The sequence below is a fragment of the Podarcis melisellensis genome, assembly GCF_964234715.1.
Source record: "Podarcis melisellensis genome assembly, chromosome: 13".
Taxonomy (NCBI): Eukaryota; Metazoa; Chordata; class Lepidosauria; order Squamata; family Lacertidae; genus Podarcis; species Podarcis melisellensis.
Genome location: NC_138545.1, coordinates 55,208,978 through 55,228,541, shown reverse-complemented (window position 1 = coordinate 55,228,541; position 19,564 = coordinate 55,208,978). Strand labels below are relative to the sequence as shown.

General features: G+C 48.3%; 1 protein-coding gene across 7 annotated transcripts in view; it reads right to left on the bottom strand.

Moving 5' to 3' along the window:
- Positions 1-3,729: 3,729 nt before the first annotated feature.
- Positions 3,730-19,564, bottom strand: part of ANKRD13A (ankyrin repeat domain 13A) — a 32,173-nt gene continuing 16,338 nt past the window's right edge. For 5 of the 7 annotated variants that reach the window (XM_081884603.1, XM_081884604.1, XM_081884601.1 and 2 more), the window contains 12 exons: positions 17,902-17,947; positions 16,907-17,053; positions 15,341-15,536; positions 14,583-14,649; positions 13,176-13,257; positions 11,564-11,625; positions 9,525-9,655; positions 8,440-8,597; positions 8,134-8,247; positions 6,739-6,890; positions 5,355-5,422; positions 3,730-4,037 (listed from right to left, as the gene is read on the bottom strand). In XM_081884603.1, the coding sequence (XP_081740729.1) occupies positions 3,848-4,037; positions 5,355-5,422; positions 6,739-6,890; positions 8,134-8,247; positions 8,440-8,597; positions 9,525-9,655; positions 11,564-11,625; positions 13,176-13,257; positions 14,583-14,649; positions 15,341-15,536; positions 16,907-17,053; positions 17,902-17,947 (1,413 nt within the window). In that variant the 3' untranslated portion in view covers positions 3,730-3,847. Of the gene's footprint in view, positions 4,038-5,354; positions 5,423-6,738; positions 6,891-7,156; positions 7,501-8,133; positions 8,248-8,439; positions 8,598-9,524; positions 9,656-11,563; positions 11,626-13,175; positions 13,258-14,582; positions 14,650-15,340; positions 15,537-16,906; positions 17,054-17,901; positions 17,948-19,564 lie in introns of those variants that run through there. The other 2 variants (XM_081884605.1, XM_081884607.1) reach the window with 2 other exon arrangements.

Here is a 19,564-nt window from a genome sequence, read left to right as displayed (position 1 = left end):
CAGATATCTGGGAGTTCTCTTCACTGAGATGCTGTCATGGAAGGGGCACGTTGAGGCTACGAAACTCAAAGCACAGAAAGCTTGTGCGGCATTAATGAAATTCTATTTTTCGGTGGGTGGCCAGTTACTAGAACCTGTGTTGAAAATCTTTGCTAGCGAAGTGGTTTCCCAGATGCTCTATGGAATAGCGATATGGGGCATGGACCCAAAGGCTAACAAAGCTTTAGAAATAGTGCAGAACAAATTCCTCAGTAAAGTGCTCTCACTCCCCAACGGGATCCCAGTGAGATACAAGCCTCTCTTACAACACATAATGCACTGAATGAAAGGCTACTTTGCTTGCTCCATTTTCTCCAGACAGTAGGATAACTTCTACTGTGAGTTATCATGCACAGATGCATGTGCAAGCATTTTACACCATGAATGAAAAAGCTACTCAGAGTGGCTGGGGCAACCTAGTCAGATGGGCAGCCTATAAATGATGATGATGATGATGATGATGATGATGTGAAGAGTAGGGAACTCCTGTTGATGTACTGGCTTCTCCATACATCACGGGAGTAGATTGAACTGTGCACACCGTTGTGTATGTGGGCAAGGTCCCTTTAACCAGAGAAACTGGTAAGGCTGCAAGTGCAAACTCCCCGTCTGTCCTAGCAAATGCACAAAACAGCCTTAATGGAGAACAGCAGTCACGATCCAGCTTCCATGCTGAGCATGCAGAGTCACACACTCTGCCACGGAGACACATCCAAACCTTTGGACTTTCCTTTGCAAGCAAAGTGCAGCTCTGCCTCTTCATAGGTGCTTGGATTGTGGCTTTTTTGTGTATCTTAGCACAACCATTTCTTCAAGGAGTCAAGAGGTTGGAAGATGCAATGGAATAAGCTAGTTGAGGGTGTTCACACTGAAAAAAAAATGCACACTTAAGTTTTTGTTGGTGCAGATGTGGTTTCGTTTTTTGTTTTACATACAAACTTGATTTTCCTGGTGTATATATTTTATACTTAACAAATGGTTAATTTTGCCACTGTATTTATTTTTGTTTAACTGATTTGAACCTAAATGTCACTTTCAAAATGAGAATTCTGCCTCTGTCTCTTTCCCTTCATTGTGACTATGAGCCTGCAGCTGTAGTCCAGGTACTTCTGAGCTGGAAATGTAACTCCAATTGCTTCACTGTGCAGTAAAAAAAATTGTGGCTTCACACCACAAATTCCTGACTATTGTGGTTCACATATTTTCTAGACTGATTGTGACGTAAAGGGCTTGGCCTTTTGCAATCCTTGCATCTTTCAAGGCAGTCACTGCTGTTTCTATTATTTGGGCAGCACAGGATCATGGCTGAGAGATAATGAGGTTCTGTCAGCCATGATATTGCCCAAATATTTTCAAGCATCCCTGCATGATACCCAAAATGGAACACATTATGTAGCAAATAAGATGCTATTCAGATTATGCTGTATTAAAGCAGCCTGCTCAAGTCATTTCTTTATGACAGCTGCTTTGCAAGGGCTTATTAATGCATTATATTACAAGCACAAGCAAACAAAGTGCTGAATGTGAAAGTGGATTGTCTCTCTGGACCCAACTAAGTACCACACTGCATCAAAAGAGTGAAGGATCCACAGACTTGCTAAATGTCACAGAATGTCTACACCGCTTAAGGTGCCTCTGTTCTGGAGGGCCAGCTGACATTGTAGGTTTAGCAGTGTGAAGCTACTCAAATGTCAGGCTTATTCCTGCAGACTTTTATCTGTCTGTGATAAGCACAGAGTGACTGAAGGGTGTCTTGTGCCCCTTCCTTTGAGGTTGCAAGAAGATGCAAGGATCAAACAAGGAATTGGGAGCATTGATTTTGGTTTAAACTTCGGGATAGACAAGAAAACTCTTCTAAAGGGGGAGGCCTGCTTACAGGTGCCTGCTGAGCAAGATAAGTTGCTTTTAAGCCTGCAGTGGTATTAAGAAGCAATCCTCTATGAACAAAGGTTTAAATAAAGACCATCTTTTTCTAGGAAGCCTCTCATGTACTGCAGTCTCCTGCCTTTGAAGCTCTATAAAAGGGCAAGATCTGAATTACTAAAAGGGGTAAGCTAACATTCCTGCCAATTGGTGTGTTTTTACTTTGGCCATCAGCTTGACAACAGCAAGCTAACTTTCTCAGATCTGCAAGAAGGGCTCTGGGGAGGAGATAATTTACATTATCCTGGACTCAATGGGCCACTGGCACAATGACACAGAGAGGACAGTCCGCTTGCCACAAATGTCCCAGAGCAAAAACAAGAAAAGGCTTCCTTGCAGCAAGAGGGCTGATTCCCAGTTACCTCCTTGCAAGCACTGAAAGAATCCACAATACCCAGCAAGGCCCTCTTCAAAAGGATTCCTTTTATTTTCATGTGAAACTTAGCTGCATATTTCTGGCCTGGTTACAACGAGAATCCCAGAGTTGTCCACCCACCCCCCGGCTTGCCCCGTCATAGCACTACCTTTCTTCTGGAGTGCTTTATAGAGATTCCCTTCCCTTCGGGGCCTTGAGACAGATTCAGTTAAGAGTGAAGATTAAATGAAGTCAGGCAAAACTTGCAACTGGTACATTTGGAGAGGCTGCCCCCCCCCAGGGGAGGTGAGCAAAGATTAGCCCTGCAGCTGGTCTGAGGCACCTGAAAGCCCAGGGACGTGTCTGCCTGTGCCCTCCAATGTTTTGGATGACCCCCCCCCCATTAGCCAAAGCATCACATAGCTCTGCTGGCTGGCCCCCCACTCCCCACCCAGGAGTTGTACTACCAAATAGTTGGACGGCACTGCCTTGGCAAAGGCTGCTGCTCTGAGGGACTTCCTGTGGTGTGGCTTCACATTTGCTTCCCTCCTGCCAGTTTCTGAAACAACGTTTGAAGGAGGTGGAGCCAGCTCACCTCTTCGCTTGCCACCCAGGCCCTCTGTGCCTCTGGAGAGGGAGGAGGTGGTGGCACTGCTGCCTCGCCCTGACCCCCAGCCCCCTCCCCTGTGTTTATTGCTAGCTAAGGCCACATGGTCTGCAGGCAACAGAAAAACAGGCAAAATTTACTCCTATGCTGCTCCTATTCCCCATGGCACCTGCTTTAAGAATTGTACTAATCTTAAAACAGACAAAAAATTCACTTTCTAGAGGAAAGGGAGATAATATGCACTATAAGAAGGCAACATGAGTTTCCCTTTTGGTCAAGAGAACCTGCTTTACAGCAGTCCCTTCCTCCCTTTTAATATGGGGAATTGGGTACTGAGTTAAGTTTCCCTCAATTCCCATTTTTTCTTTTTTTAAAAAACCCAAACACTCCTATACAAAGGTCTTGTGCCCACTGAAGTAGCAAACAGCTGGGGTTGAGATAGTGTTAAAGGCTGGAAGGAAATAGGGCATTATGCCTAGAGCATCCTTCCCCATACCTGAAGGGTGCCAGGTTAAGGTAAGGATGCTCATGGCACTGTCCCCAACAGACAGTGGCTGCTGTTCGCTGGATTCAAAGACAACCTGGAGGACTTGCTGCATCTTTGACGGCAATGAGATGATGCTCACACAAACCTTCCTCAAACAGGGCAAGTTCCCTGCAGTGCTGGACACTAGCCAAAGTGCCCCCCCCCTTTTCAGAAAAAAGTTGAAGGCAGCCCAAGGAGTTTGTCTTTTAAGTCCAAAGTTCAGAGCACACAAAAGGAGAATGAAGCTTGAGAGGTGGGGACGGCTCCTGTAGATCTGCCGCAAGGTGCAGCCAGCCCTGGGCAGCTGAGCCCATGTGCTTCTCAGCACTGAGAAAGGATTAGGCTCTTCCTTTTGCTTTGAGAGACAGAGAGGGTTGCGGGAGCTCCGCCTGCCTGCCTATTTGTCAAGGAGGGAGCGCTGGAGAGCTCGCTGCAGCTCTGCCTCCTCCTCCTCCTGCCGCCGCCGCTCCAGGTCCTGCTGCTCACGAACGGAAAGCTCCATAGCCAGGCGCAGGTCCCGATCGAAACTGGAAGATTCCTGCAGAGAGGCGGAGGCTGGAGTAGCCAAGAAGCTTTCCTGCAAAGCCCTGGGGGAGAGGAAGAGAGATGGAGTGCAACACTTTTAACCAGCTGCCCAACACAGAGCCTGCTTTCCTAACACGCCCTGCCTTTCTGGGGCAAAGCCCCCCTCCCACGCTCCTGAGCAGAGGCATCAAGGACCTGCTGGAAGAGCTGTGAGAGCTAGAACCACAGCAAGGAAATGCCTGGGTCTTGGCGGGAAGCCGCTATGCCTCCACCCCCCTCCCAGGTCAGTGTTTGCAGGGAACTTAACTGGACCAGCCGAATGATGCGCAGCTGCTTAGGATGTATATTCATGCTTCTCCCTCTCACATACTCAAATTTCATGGAAGGAAAGGAGGCCGGGATGGCTTTAAATGAGGGTTAGACCAATGCATGAAGGAGAAGGCTATCGGCCGCCACTAGCCAGGAAGGCTCTGCTCTGCCACCACGGCTGGAGGTGAGGCGGCTACACTTCTGAACACCATTTGCTGGAAGCCACAAGAGGGAGAGGTGCCCTGCTCTTTGGTTCAGGTCCTGGTTGCTGGTTTCCCGCAGGCATCTGGTTGGCCACCCTGAGGACAGATGGGTCCCCTTTGGCTTGATCCAGCAGGCGCTTCGGATGTTCATAAAAGTCTCCCACCCACAAACAGAAAAGGCAGAAGATGCTGCAGAAGCTACACAGAAAAGGAGTGACGACAGGCTCAGCCTGAACTAAGACCGTAATGCCCCCTCCTTTTACGTGGTCCCTCCGAGGCCTGGAAAGGGGGGGGAATCAGCTAATGATGGGCAGATGGTGAATGAGAGAGAGAATGGGTGGACGAATGAACCTGGGCTGTCCCACACACTTCTTGCTTTGGGTCCACTCAGGGTTGTTGATATGTGGCCTCTGATCACCTTCCCACAAGGGAATGTGGTTCCCAACTTCGAAAGGGCCACCCACCCCTGCTATGAGCAGCTGCAGCAGAGTTGGTGAAAAGCACTTAGCGGCCCTGCTCTACTCCTGCACTTTCCACATATTCCATCCCTCTCCCACCAGAAACCCCTGGGAGATGGGAGCTCCTGCATGGGAAGGCCAGGCAAGGGAGCGTGAGATACTCCCTGTCACTAGCAACAGATGCTCCAAGCCAGGGCTGGGGAACACCTGGAGCTCTCCAGCTGTTGCTAGGAATCCAACTCCCATCAGATCCAGTCAGGACGACGTGGTCAGGGATGATGGGAGCTGGAGTTTAATAACAGATTCCTCTGGTTCCTCCTCCCTGCTCTACAGTAAACCCTGGATGGGGCTCAGCTTCCTAGCACCTGGTGGTGAGTAACTCCTCATGTTTAGCAAGAAGGAACATTACCTTTGATACTGAAGGTGGAGGTCCTGTGAGTAAGAGACAGCCCCATTCAAGTCTGGTCCCAAAGCCTCCTGAGAAAGAAGCCAGAGCAGTTAATACCAGAGACAATTTGAGACGCACACTCACACATCATGCAGAAGTGGCTGGTGCTGGGGGTTTAATACCATTGATATCTTTTCTAACCCACTTTTCTATTGGATGCATTAAAGTGACTTACAAAAACTCAGAACAAACCAATCTAAAAAACTAAACACGGCAAGATGTGATAATAGTAAAACACTAGCATTAAACTAGCATGTTACAGTGGTGCCTCGCAAGACGAAAATAATCCGTTCCGCGAGTCTCTTCGTCTAGCGGTTTTTTCGTCTTGCGAAGCAACCCTATTAGCGGATTAGCGCTATTAGCGGTTTAGCGGCTAAAAGGCTATTAGCGGCTTAGAAAAAGGGGGGGGGAAGCGGAAAAAAATCGCAAGACTCGCAAGACGTTTTCGTCTTGCGAAGCAAGCCCATAGTGAAATTCGTCTTGCGAAGAGCATCGCAAAACAGAAAACCCTTTCGTCTAGCGGGTTTTTCGTCTTGCGAGGCATTCGTCTTGCGGGGCACCACTGTAATTCAGAAGCCAAACAATCCTTAAAAGTAGCAACACTAAACATGAAAGCCTCAGTGGTTTTGCTGTGGGTTTTTTAAAGTCTCCAGTGGTTGCCAAAAAGCAAACACATGAAGGAGCTTGGTGGATTTCTCCTAAAATGGAGATCTAATACTGCCCTCAGCTCAGTGGCAGAGCACATATTTGACATGCAGAGGGTTCTGGGTTTTATCCCTGACATCGCAGACAGGGCTGGGGAAGGAGACCTGACTGAAACCAGAGCTGCTGCCAGTCAGTGTAGGCCAGTGATGAGGAACCTGTGGCCCACCAGAAACTGTTGAATGCCAGGTCCCATCATCCACCGCTAGCATGGCCAATGGGAGTGGTGGTCCTGCAACATCCGGAGGGCCACAGGTTCTCCATCTCCAGGAGAGACCAGGGGTCTCAGTATAAAGCAGCTTCTTGAGTTCTTTTTGACCTGCATTGTCGCATTCCCAGGATGCAACAGACTCCCTCAGAAAGTGGTGGGCTCTCCTTCCTTGGAGGTTGGAGAACATGGTCCACATGCATCGTCTGAAGACCCCATTTGCCAGATCCCCTGGCCTTTCCTGTGCTCTGATTATTTCACACAAGAATTCTCCCCTTATGCTGCTGTCCCAACTCCGCCTCCTCGGGTGGCCCCTTCTGCAGCGTGAGAAAAGAGCAGGGGCAAAGCTCAGCAAGGCCGTCCAAGCTCATGAGAAGTTGGCCAGGGGTGTGAGGTAAGGGAATGGGAAAAGATCCCTGAGCAAGAGGGGCTCACTCTGTTCTGGCCAGACTCCATCAGGCTCTGCTGGATAGCAAACTGCATGATCTCGTTGTCTTCATCCTGCACCCGGACATTCCTGCCATCATCCTGAATGTGATAGGATTTAGGGATCTCAAAGACGGACTGGTCGACCACAAAGGCAGAGGCTGGAGTAGCCATGTGGGGGGGAAAAGGACACCAAGCATTAACCCCAGGGATTGGCGGAAAGCCCATAAAGCAGAAAGCAGAGGTGTAGCAGTATTATTTCATTTGGCTTGCTGGCTTAAGGATGTAATTCTCTCTTAGGGTGAAAAATGGTTTAGCCCAAGGGTGAAGATGCTGACGATGGGCCCACAGCTCAGGCGGAGCACCTGCTTGGCACAAAGGATGCCCCAGGGTCAGTCCTGGGTGTCCCCCATTAAAAGGATACGGACTAACACACCACAGTCTTTGCTCCTCCTCAGACCGTGGATGGAATCAGCCTTGGTCGCCCTGGTGGATGGCCCGTGTCAGGAGAGGGACTGTTGCTTGATCTCTCAGCGACCTTCAATACCGCTGACTGCGGCATCTTCCTAGATGGCTTCTGTGGCATGGATATCAAGGGGAGTGGACGACTGCAGAAGGTGCAAAAACACTGGAGGAGTGCTCTTCAACTCCACAGGGCACTATTTGGTATCCACTGCTATCCAGTATCTATATGAAGCTCCTGGGAATGGCCATTAGGAGTTTGGGAGCACGGCACCATCAGTATGCAAAGCTCCAGGGCTCTGGACATATCTTGAACGAAAAATAGGGAAAGCAGGGAACACCTTTTCACCTCTATCATGGCAACCAGGTGAGCATACAATGTCCACTGCTCTATTTAACAGTAGTGCAGAATCAAATAATAGGGCCACTCAACTGGTCTATCCAGTGGTACACCCCATGAGAAATCAGAAAATAGGAGAGACTTCCACAACATGGTGGCTCTCCAGATGTTGCTGGACTCTTTCCATCTCTGACTGCTGGCCATATTGGCTGGGGCTGATGGAAGGTGGAGTTTGCAACCAATTTGTGAAGGATGCGTTACTGCATTGAGCATTTTAATTTGTTGTGCAGTGAACATAATAAGGGATCCATAAACACCTAGAGGACCACACATTGGGGAAGATGGCACTATCTATCCCTCTGCTGCACAATGCTTTGGGAGATGATCTCAGGTGAAAAGTGGGTTTTAAATATATAAAAATGAAGGAGATATCTTGCATAATTCAGCCTGTGTGAAGGTGCAACCAGGAGCAAAGAGGTCCACACATTTTGTCCACTTAAATCTGACTGCCACAGAGTCTCCCAGAGGAATATCCCAATCTGGAAACCAAAGGGTTCCTCTTACTTGAGTTCCTCCCTCAAACCCTGGAGCAGCTCTCTCACCAGATGGCTGCTGTGCCCCATCTGAAGCCTGGGGAGACACCTCTTCTGCTGTGCTGCAGCTGTTCACATTCCCAAAAGTAATGCGAGCATTGAGGATGTGGAACAATGGGATCTCTGCAGTTTGGGGGAAGGGAAGAGGGACAGGAGAGGTTGAGCAAGGTCACCAGTTATCCTCATCACCACAGTTTGCTTTGAAGGTGCCCCAAGACAAGAAGCACCGTTCAAGGGGGGAGGGGGTTGATGTCTTGAACTTGGTAGCAGGTGGGGGGCAGGAAGAGGGAATCACCAGCACAAAAAGGTTCATACCGATTTTAACTGGAAATCCAGGAGGAAAGTCCAAGGTGATGAAGTCTTTGAGTTGAGCAAAATGTGCACTGGTTCTGGCCATCAAGTCCACAATGGGGGTGACCTGCTCCACAAGGGAGAGGGGAAACTGTTCGGACATCCACAAGTTGGCTTTAAACCTACCAGAGATGAAAGTGTCATAAACACATCTGCCCCAAGTAGAGAAATACAGCATGAGTCAGTAAGCAGTCCTCCTCCCCCTCTCTCTGACACAGAATGCAATGTTGATAAGGAGCTAGCAGAGAGAGGGAGGGTGAGAAGTCAGCTCGCTCAAGATGTGCAGGCCGTGTCATACTACAGCTCCCAGATGGGCACAGAGAATCAGTGCATGCCCTCATAGATTCGGGAGCATCCATAGACTTGGACTTGGTGGAGAGGTTGGGGTTGGCCATGCAGAGTTTGGAGCTCCCTCTGGAAGTGCAGACCATCGATGGGCACCCCTTATTGTCGGGGAGCATCTCAGACACCATGATGCCAATAGGCCTCGAGTTGCCGGGCCACCAAGAGACAATATCGTTCTTAAGCTCATCTCAAAGGGGGGAGGGGGGAATGCCAAGCCAGTAACTTAAAACATGGACCAAGTGAATGTTGTCTCTTGACTCAAGCCTTGACAAAAGCAAGCATCGCTAATGCTTCTGCACTGGGGGAAATGACATCCTTACACAAAGCAAGCAAGATTTTGGGGAGATGTTGGGCTTCTAATGGAGGCCCCCCCAGCTGCAGGTGGTGGAGGATTTCTAAAATAAAAGGTGCTGTGGCTTGAGTTATCCTGGAAGACTTCTCTGACTCCCAGGTTCCTGGGGACCATGCTGTGAAGGGCTCTCTCACTGAATGGGTGCTGGGGCTCAGTGCAGGCTCAAATCAAGTGCTGCGAGGCTGCTCCAGCAGCAACTCATGGTCCAGCAGGGAGTGGGCCTGACTTCTGCAGGGAGCATCTGTTCCTCCAGAGAGAAACAGAGTGCAGGATTTGCAAGCCGGGGCGCAAGAGAAAGGGAGGGGAAACTGAATCAAAGATAACAGGACGTTCAACAGAGTAGTAGCTTTACTTCTGAGTCCGGATGGTCACTTCTTTGGGTCTCCCAATATCTCTGTCTTTCAGGTCAAACTGAGGGTTGAAATATTCCTCAGGAGTGATGGCTGTAGGGTTGTTGGTTGTGGCGTATTCTGTTGTGAGGTCCTGGGGGAAAGAGAAGAGCACAAGGTGGGTGACCAGCAAGGCTTGGCAGAAACTCTTGGCTATCTGTCCAGGTTGCCTCAAAAGCCAATGGTGTCCCCAAAACAGAAGCCCAGGAGATCAGCCGCAGCAGGTCAGCTGCTCAGAGGGAGAGAGGGGGATATGGCCTCAAAGTGAGTTGGCTCATCAGGCACAAACAGAGGGCAGGATCGGCACAGGGAAACATGAAGGTATCTGAAGGAAGACAGTCAGTGGGGGTGCAGTGGACCGTGTTAGACTAGGACCTGGGAGACCAGGGTTCAAATCCTCAGACCGGTCACTCACCCTCAGCTTCACCTACCTTACAGGGTTGTTGTGAGGAGAAAATGAGGAGAACTATGTGACCACCTTTAGCACCATGGGAGAAAGGTGGAATATAAATGAAATAAAGTGCTGGCCTTTCACCAGAGGACTTCCAACATTTATTTGCTTTACATTTACACAAATTTATATTTTGAGGAGTTGAAGGCAGAACACCTTGGTCGGTCCCCTTGCTTGCTCCGATTAGTAAGGCGTGGGGCACCTCCAGCCCTGAGGCCAAATGAGGCCTGTCAGGCTTCTGCCTTCCGCCCTACATGGCTGGGCCAAAAAGGGGTCTTCCAATGCAAAGCCCTCAGCTTCCAAGTGCAGGGCAAGCCTCTCAGCTGATCAGCATTACAGGGAGCCCATCTTCAAATGAGGCTTCTCCTTTGAAGTTTGGCAGGCATTAACCACCTAACGTAATTACATAATGATGCCATTATGACATCAGCTGATTGACATACAGGTGGTCCTGCCCACCTATCAAAGTTGCTCGGATCCCTTTCTCCACCCCTGGCCTAACTGTGAGAAAATAACACAAGCTGCTGGGAAGGAGCTCAGGCCAACTCCTGCTTTTAAGTCCATGTTCATTACCGTATTTTTCGCTCTATAAGACGCACCAGACCACAAGACGCACCTAGTTTTTGGAGGAAGAAAACAAGAAAAAAAATATTCTGAATCTCAGAAGCCAGAACAGCAAGAGGGATCGCTGCACAGTGAAAGCAGTAATCCCTCTTGCTGTTCTGGCTTCTGGGATAGCTGTGCAGCCTGCATTCGCTCCATAAGACGCACACACATTTCCCCTTACTTTTTAGGAGCGGAAAAGTAAGTCTTATAGAGCAAAAAATACTGTATTTATTTTTAAATCAGCAACATACTGTGCTGTTTTATTCTTGCATTTTTTTAATGCTAGCCAGTTGAGGAACCAGGAGGTTGAAATGTGGGACAGTGAGTAAATAATAGAGGAGGAGTCCTCTTTTGCTGAAGAGATCAGCTTCAAAATACATTTTGCTCCTATCTCTGTGGTATAAAAACAGGAGTTCCTTGGCTGTTGCAGAAAAAATAACACTTCATGGTTCCAGAGGGGTAGAGGATCCAGAACACTTCTAGGCTGCCTAGAGGGACTTCCCCTCATGTTTCAAACCCAGATGCACAAACCTCTTCTCTTGGACGACATCATGAAATATAAAATTCTCTCATAAGAAATTTGTTTTGTATTAAATTTGCAGCATGAACCCTACTTTGCTCCCTTACTTTTATTCATTTTCCTTTTACAGATAGGTAGCTGTGTTGGTCTGCCATAGTCAAAACAAAAAAAATTCCTTCCAGTAGCACCTTAAAGACCAACTAAGTTAGTTCTTGGTATGAGCTTTCATGTCTGAAGAAGTGTGCATGCACACGAAAGCTCATACCAAGAACTAACTTAGTTGGTCTTTAAGGTGCTACTGGAAGGATTTTTTTTTCATTTTCCTTTGTCTTTCTTTATGTATTTTCAACTGTACTGTTAGCAGTTTTCCAGTAAAATACTTAAAACCATAAAAATGGGAAAAAAAGACAATGCATTTTGCTCACCTGTTGTGCTCCGTACTGATGCTCGATGGTTCCCAAAAAGGATTCAAAGGGGTTTCTGTCAGCTGGAGGAAAGGGCGGGGGAGGAAGCACAACTGCAGTGTTATCTCTGTCAGCCCCCCATGTCATGCTAAAACCTTCCCACTGGGAAGCATGAACAAAGCTGGCCTTTCAAAAGGGACTCTCCCCACAGCCCCAATGCAAGAGCTGGAGACGCCCCCATTGGATCTCCTGGATCTACTCCTGGAGGGCAGGACTGGAAAATGGAGAGGAATCTCACATCCTTTCCAGTGTGCAAGGATCATGGGAAAATGACTCTCCCTCTGCCTTAAATATGCACAGTAAACTGGTTTGTGATGGAATCTAACATACATGGACGCTGTAACAAATGATTCTGTCACTTTAACACATGACTTGAGCTGAAGAGCCACTTATTGTGACAGCGCTGGCAGCTCAGAAATCTTGGGTGCAAAGTGGGTCTTAACACAGTCATTGTCAACCTGGTGCCCTCCACGCTTTTTGGATTATTATTGACAGCCATGCCAACTGGGGTTGGTGGAAGCTGTAGCCCCAAACAACTGGAGGGCTCTAGGTTGGCAAAGCCTGCCTTAAAGGATCCAAAATAAAATGTCAGGAAGTAAGGGGCAAAATTGGCAGTTGCAATTCTGCAAAACAGCCAGCAACAGATTGCCTCCACCACTTGTGCGAGGCTGGTAAGAACATAAGAAAATACAAAGAGCCTGCTGGATCTGGCCAGTGGCTCCCCTAGACAGGCGTCCTGTTCTCACAGGGGCCAACCAGATGCCTGTGGGAAACCAGCCACTAGGATTCGAGCACAAGAGCCTTCTCCCCTCTTGTGATTTCCAGCAACTGCTATGGAGAAGCATTGCGGCCTCCGACTGTGGAGGCTTAGACAGCCATCTCGTGACTGGCAGCCCTCATTAGCCCTCTCCTCCTCCATGAATTTGTCTAATCCTCTTTTACAGCTATCCAAGGTGACCATCGATGCCTCCTGTGGGAGCGAGTTCCACAGTTTAACTATGCACTGTGTGAAGGAGGACTTTCTTTTCTCTGTCCTGAATTTTCCATCCTGAATCATTGACGTCCCCAAGTTCTAGTGTTAGGAGACAGGTAGAAATAAATTTCTCTATCCACTTTCTGCATGCCATGCATACTTTTATAAGCTCTTGACTCGCCTTTTCTCTAAGCTAAGAAGTCCCAAATACTGCAGTCTTTCCTCACAAGGGAATTGCTCCATCCTCTTGATCATTTGGGTGGCCCTTTTCTAAACTGTTTACAACTCCAGATATCCTTAGAGGATACCCACACTGTTGATGACTTCCAGCTCACCCCAAAGCCGCATGAAACAGCAGCAGGCCCTGCTTAAAACAGAGCCCCAAAACATACCAGCTGCTCTTCCCACAGCCCTCCCAGCCTCCTGAATTATAGAGCAGCAGCAGCATGCCTGTGAACACATTTCATTTTGCAGGGGACTGAATTTTGGCCAAGCCGTCACCAAGGAATTGGGTCATAATGTCTGGGCTCAGAATCAAAGATGCCTTGCCTGCAGGAGGGTGATCAACCTCGGCCCTCTCCTCCCACAGGACCAAATTACCTTTGTATCTCCTCTTCTCTTCTTCTGTCAAGTGCTCTGTTCTGATCTTGGTCACAACATTCACGTTGTTGGCCGTATAGACCTTGAGGGAAACAAGGAGGAGGAGGAGGAGGAGGAGGGAGAGATGTAGAGAGCCCAGCTAGTTCTGGAAGCCCCCATAGAAGCGGCTATGGGGTAACTGACAAGGAGGGTCCCAACCCATCCTCATCCTACCCCAATTCCCAACACAAAGGTGCCAAAGCACCATCTGTTGGCCAGCTAAAGCATCTCATTAAGGCTCCTCTTGTGGAAGGATCTCCCCAGGGAGGCTCACCTGGCGCCTTCCTTACATAAAGCATTCCTCTTCCCTATCGCCTTTGGCTTATTAAACTATCTGTGGCCGTTTAAACTCTGAGGGGGAGTACTGTTTTTGTTTGCTACTATGGGATGCATTTTTGTAAACTGCCCTGTGATCCACAGTATAGAAATTTTAATAATAACAACATCTCAATATATAATATGCACAGTAAGCTCTTTGGAGGGTACAGCTAGCCTGTGTCATTTGGAGTGTCTGTAATTCTGGTAGGAAAAAAAGGAAAATTGCATAAGAACCTCCACAGCCGTACCAAAGGCCCACTGCGTCCTTTGAAAGCAGCAGGCCAAAACACCTCTCATTAAGTTCTCAGGCAGAACTTCATAGTGTAAGAGGAACACTTGATGCCTCTCAGAGACATCCCATCATCAAAACCACCTAAGAGCATAACGGCCCTACTGGGTCAGGCCCACCCAGTGTAGCCTCCTGTTCTCACAGTGGTCAAGCAGGCACCTCAAGGGGAAGCCCACAGCGCAGGACGCAAGCCACGAGCCCCCTCCCCTCCTGTGGCTTCCAGCAACTGGCATTCAGAAGCATTTACTGCCTCCAAATAAACAACGTCATTGATAGCCTTCTCCTTTGTGAACTTGTCCAATCTATTTAGAGCCTCTTGACATGGAGGCTGCATTTCTCTGGAATGTTGCCTAAGGCTGCCAATGGACATTTCTTCTTAAAGCCACTGAAACTGGTCCCAGAGAGTTCCAGAGGCTCATTTCATCCTGTCTTTTGCTTGTCATGAGCACACTGCCAATCCATGTTTTTGTCAGATAGCTGTACATGCTTACACTGTGAGACAATGAAGCCCATTATTTGGTGTTTGCTTTTCCCAGACCATCTGAGGCCTTGTGAACCTCATTCATGCCACTCTTCCGAATCAGAAGCAAAGGTTTTCAGGTTGCATGCCCTTTTCATCAGGTGTCAAGTCCTCATGGCTGCAAATTAAAGCTCTGTGGAAGGGGGAGATTTGTGGGCAACGCCTGGAGAAATCTAAAAATGCTGAGCAAGGCTCCTAGCTGTCAGGGAAAAGGGACATCAGTACAAGAGCAACAACTGACCTTTGCATCATAATCGCTCACCAATTCACTCTTCTCAGTTCTCCAGACCCAGAAGCCGGACGTATTTCTGCAAGAGACAGGAAGCTATCCAAGAATCTGTGCTTCTGCCTTTACAAACTGGCTGTTGGAAGTGCAACAGCAAGGACCATTGGGTTTGTAACTCAAGAACTGACTCTGTTAGTCTTAACTAGCCAAGAGGGTGCCAGGTGGAGGTGTTGCATGATGTACATGGAGGTAGCATGTACATGGAGGAGAACCATGGTCTTGAGCAACTTGGGAGAAAAAGCAGCATATAAATGTGATAGATAGATAGATAGATAGATAGATAGATAGATAGATAGGGGAGCCCATTACCACTCTATGGTGGCCTTGGCATAGTTTCTTATAAGGATATATGAGAGAGAGAGAGAGAGAGAGAGAGAGAGAGAGAGAGAGAGAGAGAGAGAGAATAGAAGAGGGGAAGGCTTCCTCCACCTCCTCAGAGGCTTTGGATATGGGGAGAGACGGGGTTGGGAAGCTCTGGATGCCTCCTCTCCCTGTGCCAGACTCTGAAACTGGGGCTATGTGAGATCTAGGGCAGGGGTAGCCAACCAGGCAGCCTTACTTATGGGGGTGCCATTGCAGTTCAAAATGTCTGGAGGGCACCAGGCTGGGCAAGGCTGCTTGGGGAACAGCTGCTGGAGACCCAAACTTGAGCCTTGTCCCTCCCTCCCAAAGGGCAAAGGAGAGCCTGAGAGCTCTGGCCTCCTCCTCCTCACCTTTCAAAGGCAATGTTCCTCGTGTCCAGGGAAGTGCTGATGATGGGAGAGGTGAGCCGCCTCTCCACCTCCTTGGTCTTCGGGGCCATGGAGTCCAAGGTCAGGCGCTTGATTTGCTGGGTGATCTCAAAGCGCTCTGTGGCAACCACCTTCTCATCATGGTTCACCTCGATCAGCTCTGCCCAGTTCCCAGTATCTGGAGAGAGGAGGAAGATGCTTTTCTGGGCTCCTGGCCAGCACATGCACACAAAGGCCCTTACTTGGGAGTAAGAGAGTGATCTTTATTTGGGCAAGTAACATGACAGGCTTGGCAACAGACAGAGGGCTCATGAGTCACAACTGAAGAGTTCAGGTGCAGAGCAAAAAGTTGAAAACTGGACGAAAGAGACAGAGAAGTTCCTGTGAGTTCCCTCGCCCACCTGACGAGCTTTTAGGGACAAGGCATGGCCTGCTCACTCACTCACCTTGTGGGGATATCAGGACTGATATCCATTGGGGGAAGAGCAGCTACTCCCAAGTGTGAAGGCAGCACCTGGTTTTTAAACTGATTGCTGGGTTTAAAATGGTATAAGGTTGATACTTTTATACTTTTGGATTATTATACCTTTATACTTTTGGATTATTATTTTTTCAACAAAATAATATTACTGTGCATCACTTTGTGTCTTTTTTTGGCAGAGAGCCAGTGTGGGATGGAGGTTAGAGTGTCTGACTAGGCCCTGGGACAAGCCAGGGTTCAAATTCCCACTCAGCCATGAAGCTCTCTACATGAACTTGGGCCATTCCTTGCCTCTCAGACTAATCTACCTTACAGGGTTGTTGTGGGGACTAAATGAGGAAGGGGAGAACCATGTCCACCACCTTGAGCTCCTTGGAGGAAAAGGTGGCATATAAATGCAACAAATAAATGAATAAATAAAAAACATTATGAACTGTTTAACCCAACAGCTTGGGGAAGCTGAAGCATTGCAAGGCACATTCTGCTTACTCCTCTGTAGACCAATAACAATAACCAAGGACAGTGATAGACAACAATTGGTGCCCAAAGGATAGTAAAGGCCTAATGTGGTCAGGTGTCATTAATGGAGCAACTCAGGTAGGTGAAGGGCTCTGCAAGTTTCTGAATTTTGCAGAGCCCTTCTTCAAGTGGAATGAAAACACCATTTCCTGGGCTTTGTAAACAAACAAAGGTTTTCAGTTAGGCCTTTTTGCTTTACTGAGCAAGAGGCATCACCTGGGTGTCAATCCAGAAATGCATGTTGCACTCTTAGCCTTTGGGGGGGAAACCCAAGCATTCTCACGGAGGCCATGTACTCCACCTCTACCTGCCCCACTGCAGAGAGACTGTCTTCCTGCACAACTCACAGCACAATCCTAACTATGTTTACTCAGGAGTAAGCCCTATTGAACTCAGTGGGGTTATTAGGATTGCAGCCTTACTTTCTGCCTCCAACAGACTGCTGGGTTCACTGTTGGTCGTGCCTCTGACTGATGGAAATGCCCCACCTCTTGCCCTCCAGGGCCCTGCAACCCCAGCTTGCAAGCCCTGTCACCCTCTCTGCCTACCTTCTTCGCCCCTGAAGATCAGACTGCGCTTCCCTCGTTCCCAGCTCATGTTCTCAAATCCCAGCAGTGTGATGTCAACTCGCAGCTTTGCACCGCTCTTCCAGATGCGGCAAATATCGCTGGGGCAAACTCTGGAAACCAGCGGAACTGTTGGTAGTTGGAGAAAGGGAGAGAAAAGAAAAGTATTTTTCGCAAAAGAAGACACCAATGCCCAAGGTCCCCTGTAAGGTCAAACCCGTGGCCCACAGAGTCTGGCCTTCTGCTTCCAGGACTGGCCTCCTGGAGAGTCCCAGGAATCCCACCTGCAGCACAGCACTGGGAGAGCAAGGCTTCAGGAACATCATGGCGAGCTGCTGCATGTCAAAATTTACCACTATACGCGTAACCCAGTAGCTAGCTGTCTTACAGCACCCAATTCCAAACAATAAATCTGCATTTTGCAGACTTTTCTCTCACCTGTCCAGAATCTCCTCCCTATCAGTTTCATTGGAGGACCCCACCCCAAGTTCTAATATTACAAGGGAGGAAAATCTCTCAGCACCGCCCATGAACTCACAAACCTCTGGCAGGCCCCTTTCCAATCATGCTTTTTCCTAAACTGGGTGGCGGCAGGCGGGCAGGTGAGGACCTTGCAGTCCCTCCAGATGCTGCTGGACTCCCAACTCCCACCAGCAGCAGCCAGCCTTGGCAAGGGCCAGGAGAACAGGAGCTGTAGCCCAACAGGGTGTGCAGAGCAGCATGCTCCTCATCCCCGATATAGCCTTTCCTTGTAGGGAAGATGCTCTCACCTCTTGTGGTTCACTATCTAGCATGTAGTTTGCATATGTGCACTCAGGTTAAACACAGACCCTTTGGGGGCTCTTAGGGGGTTTTGGCAGGGCAGACACATAGACCTAGTGCAACATAACTGAAAACAAGCAAGTCCCAGTGAGAGTGAGCTGAACACAAAAGGAAATACACAGCCTCAAAGAGAAGGAAATTTAATTTGAACGTACCCCAACTGGTGAATTCCCATTTCATTTCCACATAAAAATCTGGTGTCTGTTGGAGGAGGGAAAAGAGCACAGTTGTGATGTGTGATTCAGACTGGGGTAGGGCCTATAAAATCCAATGTGTTACTTTAAAATGAAATGAATGCAATATTGCACAAATGGCATGGAACTTGCAGCCTGCAGGCCTCATGATGATGAAGTGGCCACATCATTAAGTGGTTTCATAAAGAGAACTTGGTCAACACACAGATGAACAGCAGGCGGTTGGCTGTTCTGGGTGCTCCTTAAGCTCTTACCACCCGCTGATCTTTGAGGCTTGCAAAAATCCCTGTGATTTGAAGCTTCAACAATCAGCCAATAGCTGAGGCGTCAAAGCGCTTACACCAGCCATGACTTTATAAGACCCACAATTGATCTCATGTATGACAGCAGGTGGGTATGGCTTGGCCAAGTGGAGAGGTCACGAGGGCCCAGTAAGGCCAGTGACTGAAGGTTCCCCGCTGCTGTTGCATTAAGACATTAGACAGAAGTATTAGGCATCTGCTGTTCTTTTCACTGTGTTTCTCCAATGACCGCAACACCCCACTTCATAACCTTCAGCACAATTTTATGTACATCTACTCAGAAGTCCCCTTCATGGATCACTGTCTTGCCGTAGCGAAGGGGCTTGAATAACTCAGAGAAGCTATGAGCTATGCCGTGCAGGGCCACCCAAGATGGACAGGTCATAGTGGAGAGTTTTGACCAAACGTGATCCACCTGGAGCAGGAACCGGCAAGCCACTCCAGTATCCCTGCCAAGAAAACTCCATGGACAAAGACAACAGGCATATAAAAGTTATGACGCTGGAAGATGAGCCCCTCAGGTTGGAAGGCGTCCAACATGCTACTGAGGAAGAGCGGAGGACAAGTACAAGTAGATTCAGAGCTGATGAAGCGGCTGGGCCAAAGCCGAAAGGACACTCAGTTGCGGTTATGCCTGGAAGCGAAAGGAAAGTCCAATGCTGTAAAGAAAAATATTGCATAGGAACCTGGAATGTAAGAACCATGAACCTTGGTAAGTTGGATGTAGTCAAAAATGAGAAGGCAAGAATAAATATTGACATCCTGGGCATCAGTGAAGTAAAATGGACGGGAATGGGCGAATTCAGTTCGGATGACCATCATATCTACTACTGTGGGCAAGAAACCCGTAAAAGAAATGGAGTGGCCCTCATAGTCAACAAAAGAGTGGAGAAAGCTGTACTGGGATGCAATCTCAAAAATGATAGAATGATCTTGATACGAATCCAAGGCAGACCGTTAAACATCACAGTAATCCAAGTTTATGCACCAACCACTGGTGCTGAAGAAACTGAAATTGACCAATTCTATGAAGCCTTACAACACCTTCTAGAAATGACACCAAAGAAGGATGTTCTTCTCATTATAGGGGATTGTAGGGAGTCAAGAGATAAAAGGAACAACTGGCAAGTTTGGCCTTGGAGTTCAAAACGAAGCAGGGCAAAGGCTAATAGAGTTCTGTCAAGAGAACAAGCTGGTCATCACAAACACTCTTTTCCAACAACACAAGAGACGACTCTACACATGGACATCACCAGATGGGCAGCATCGAAATCAGATTGATTATATTCTCTGCAGCCAAAGATGGAGAAGCTCTATACAGT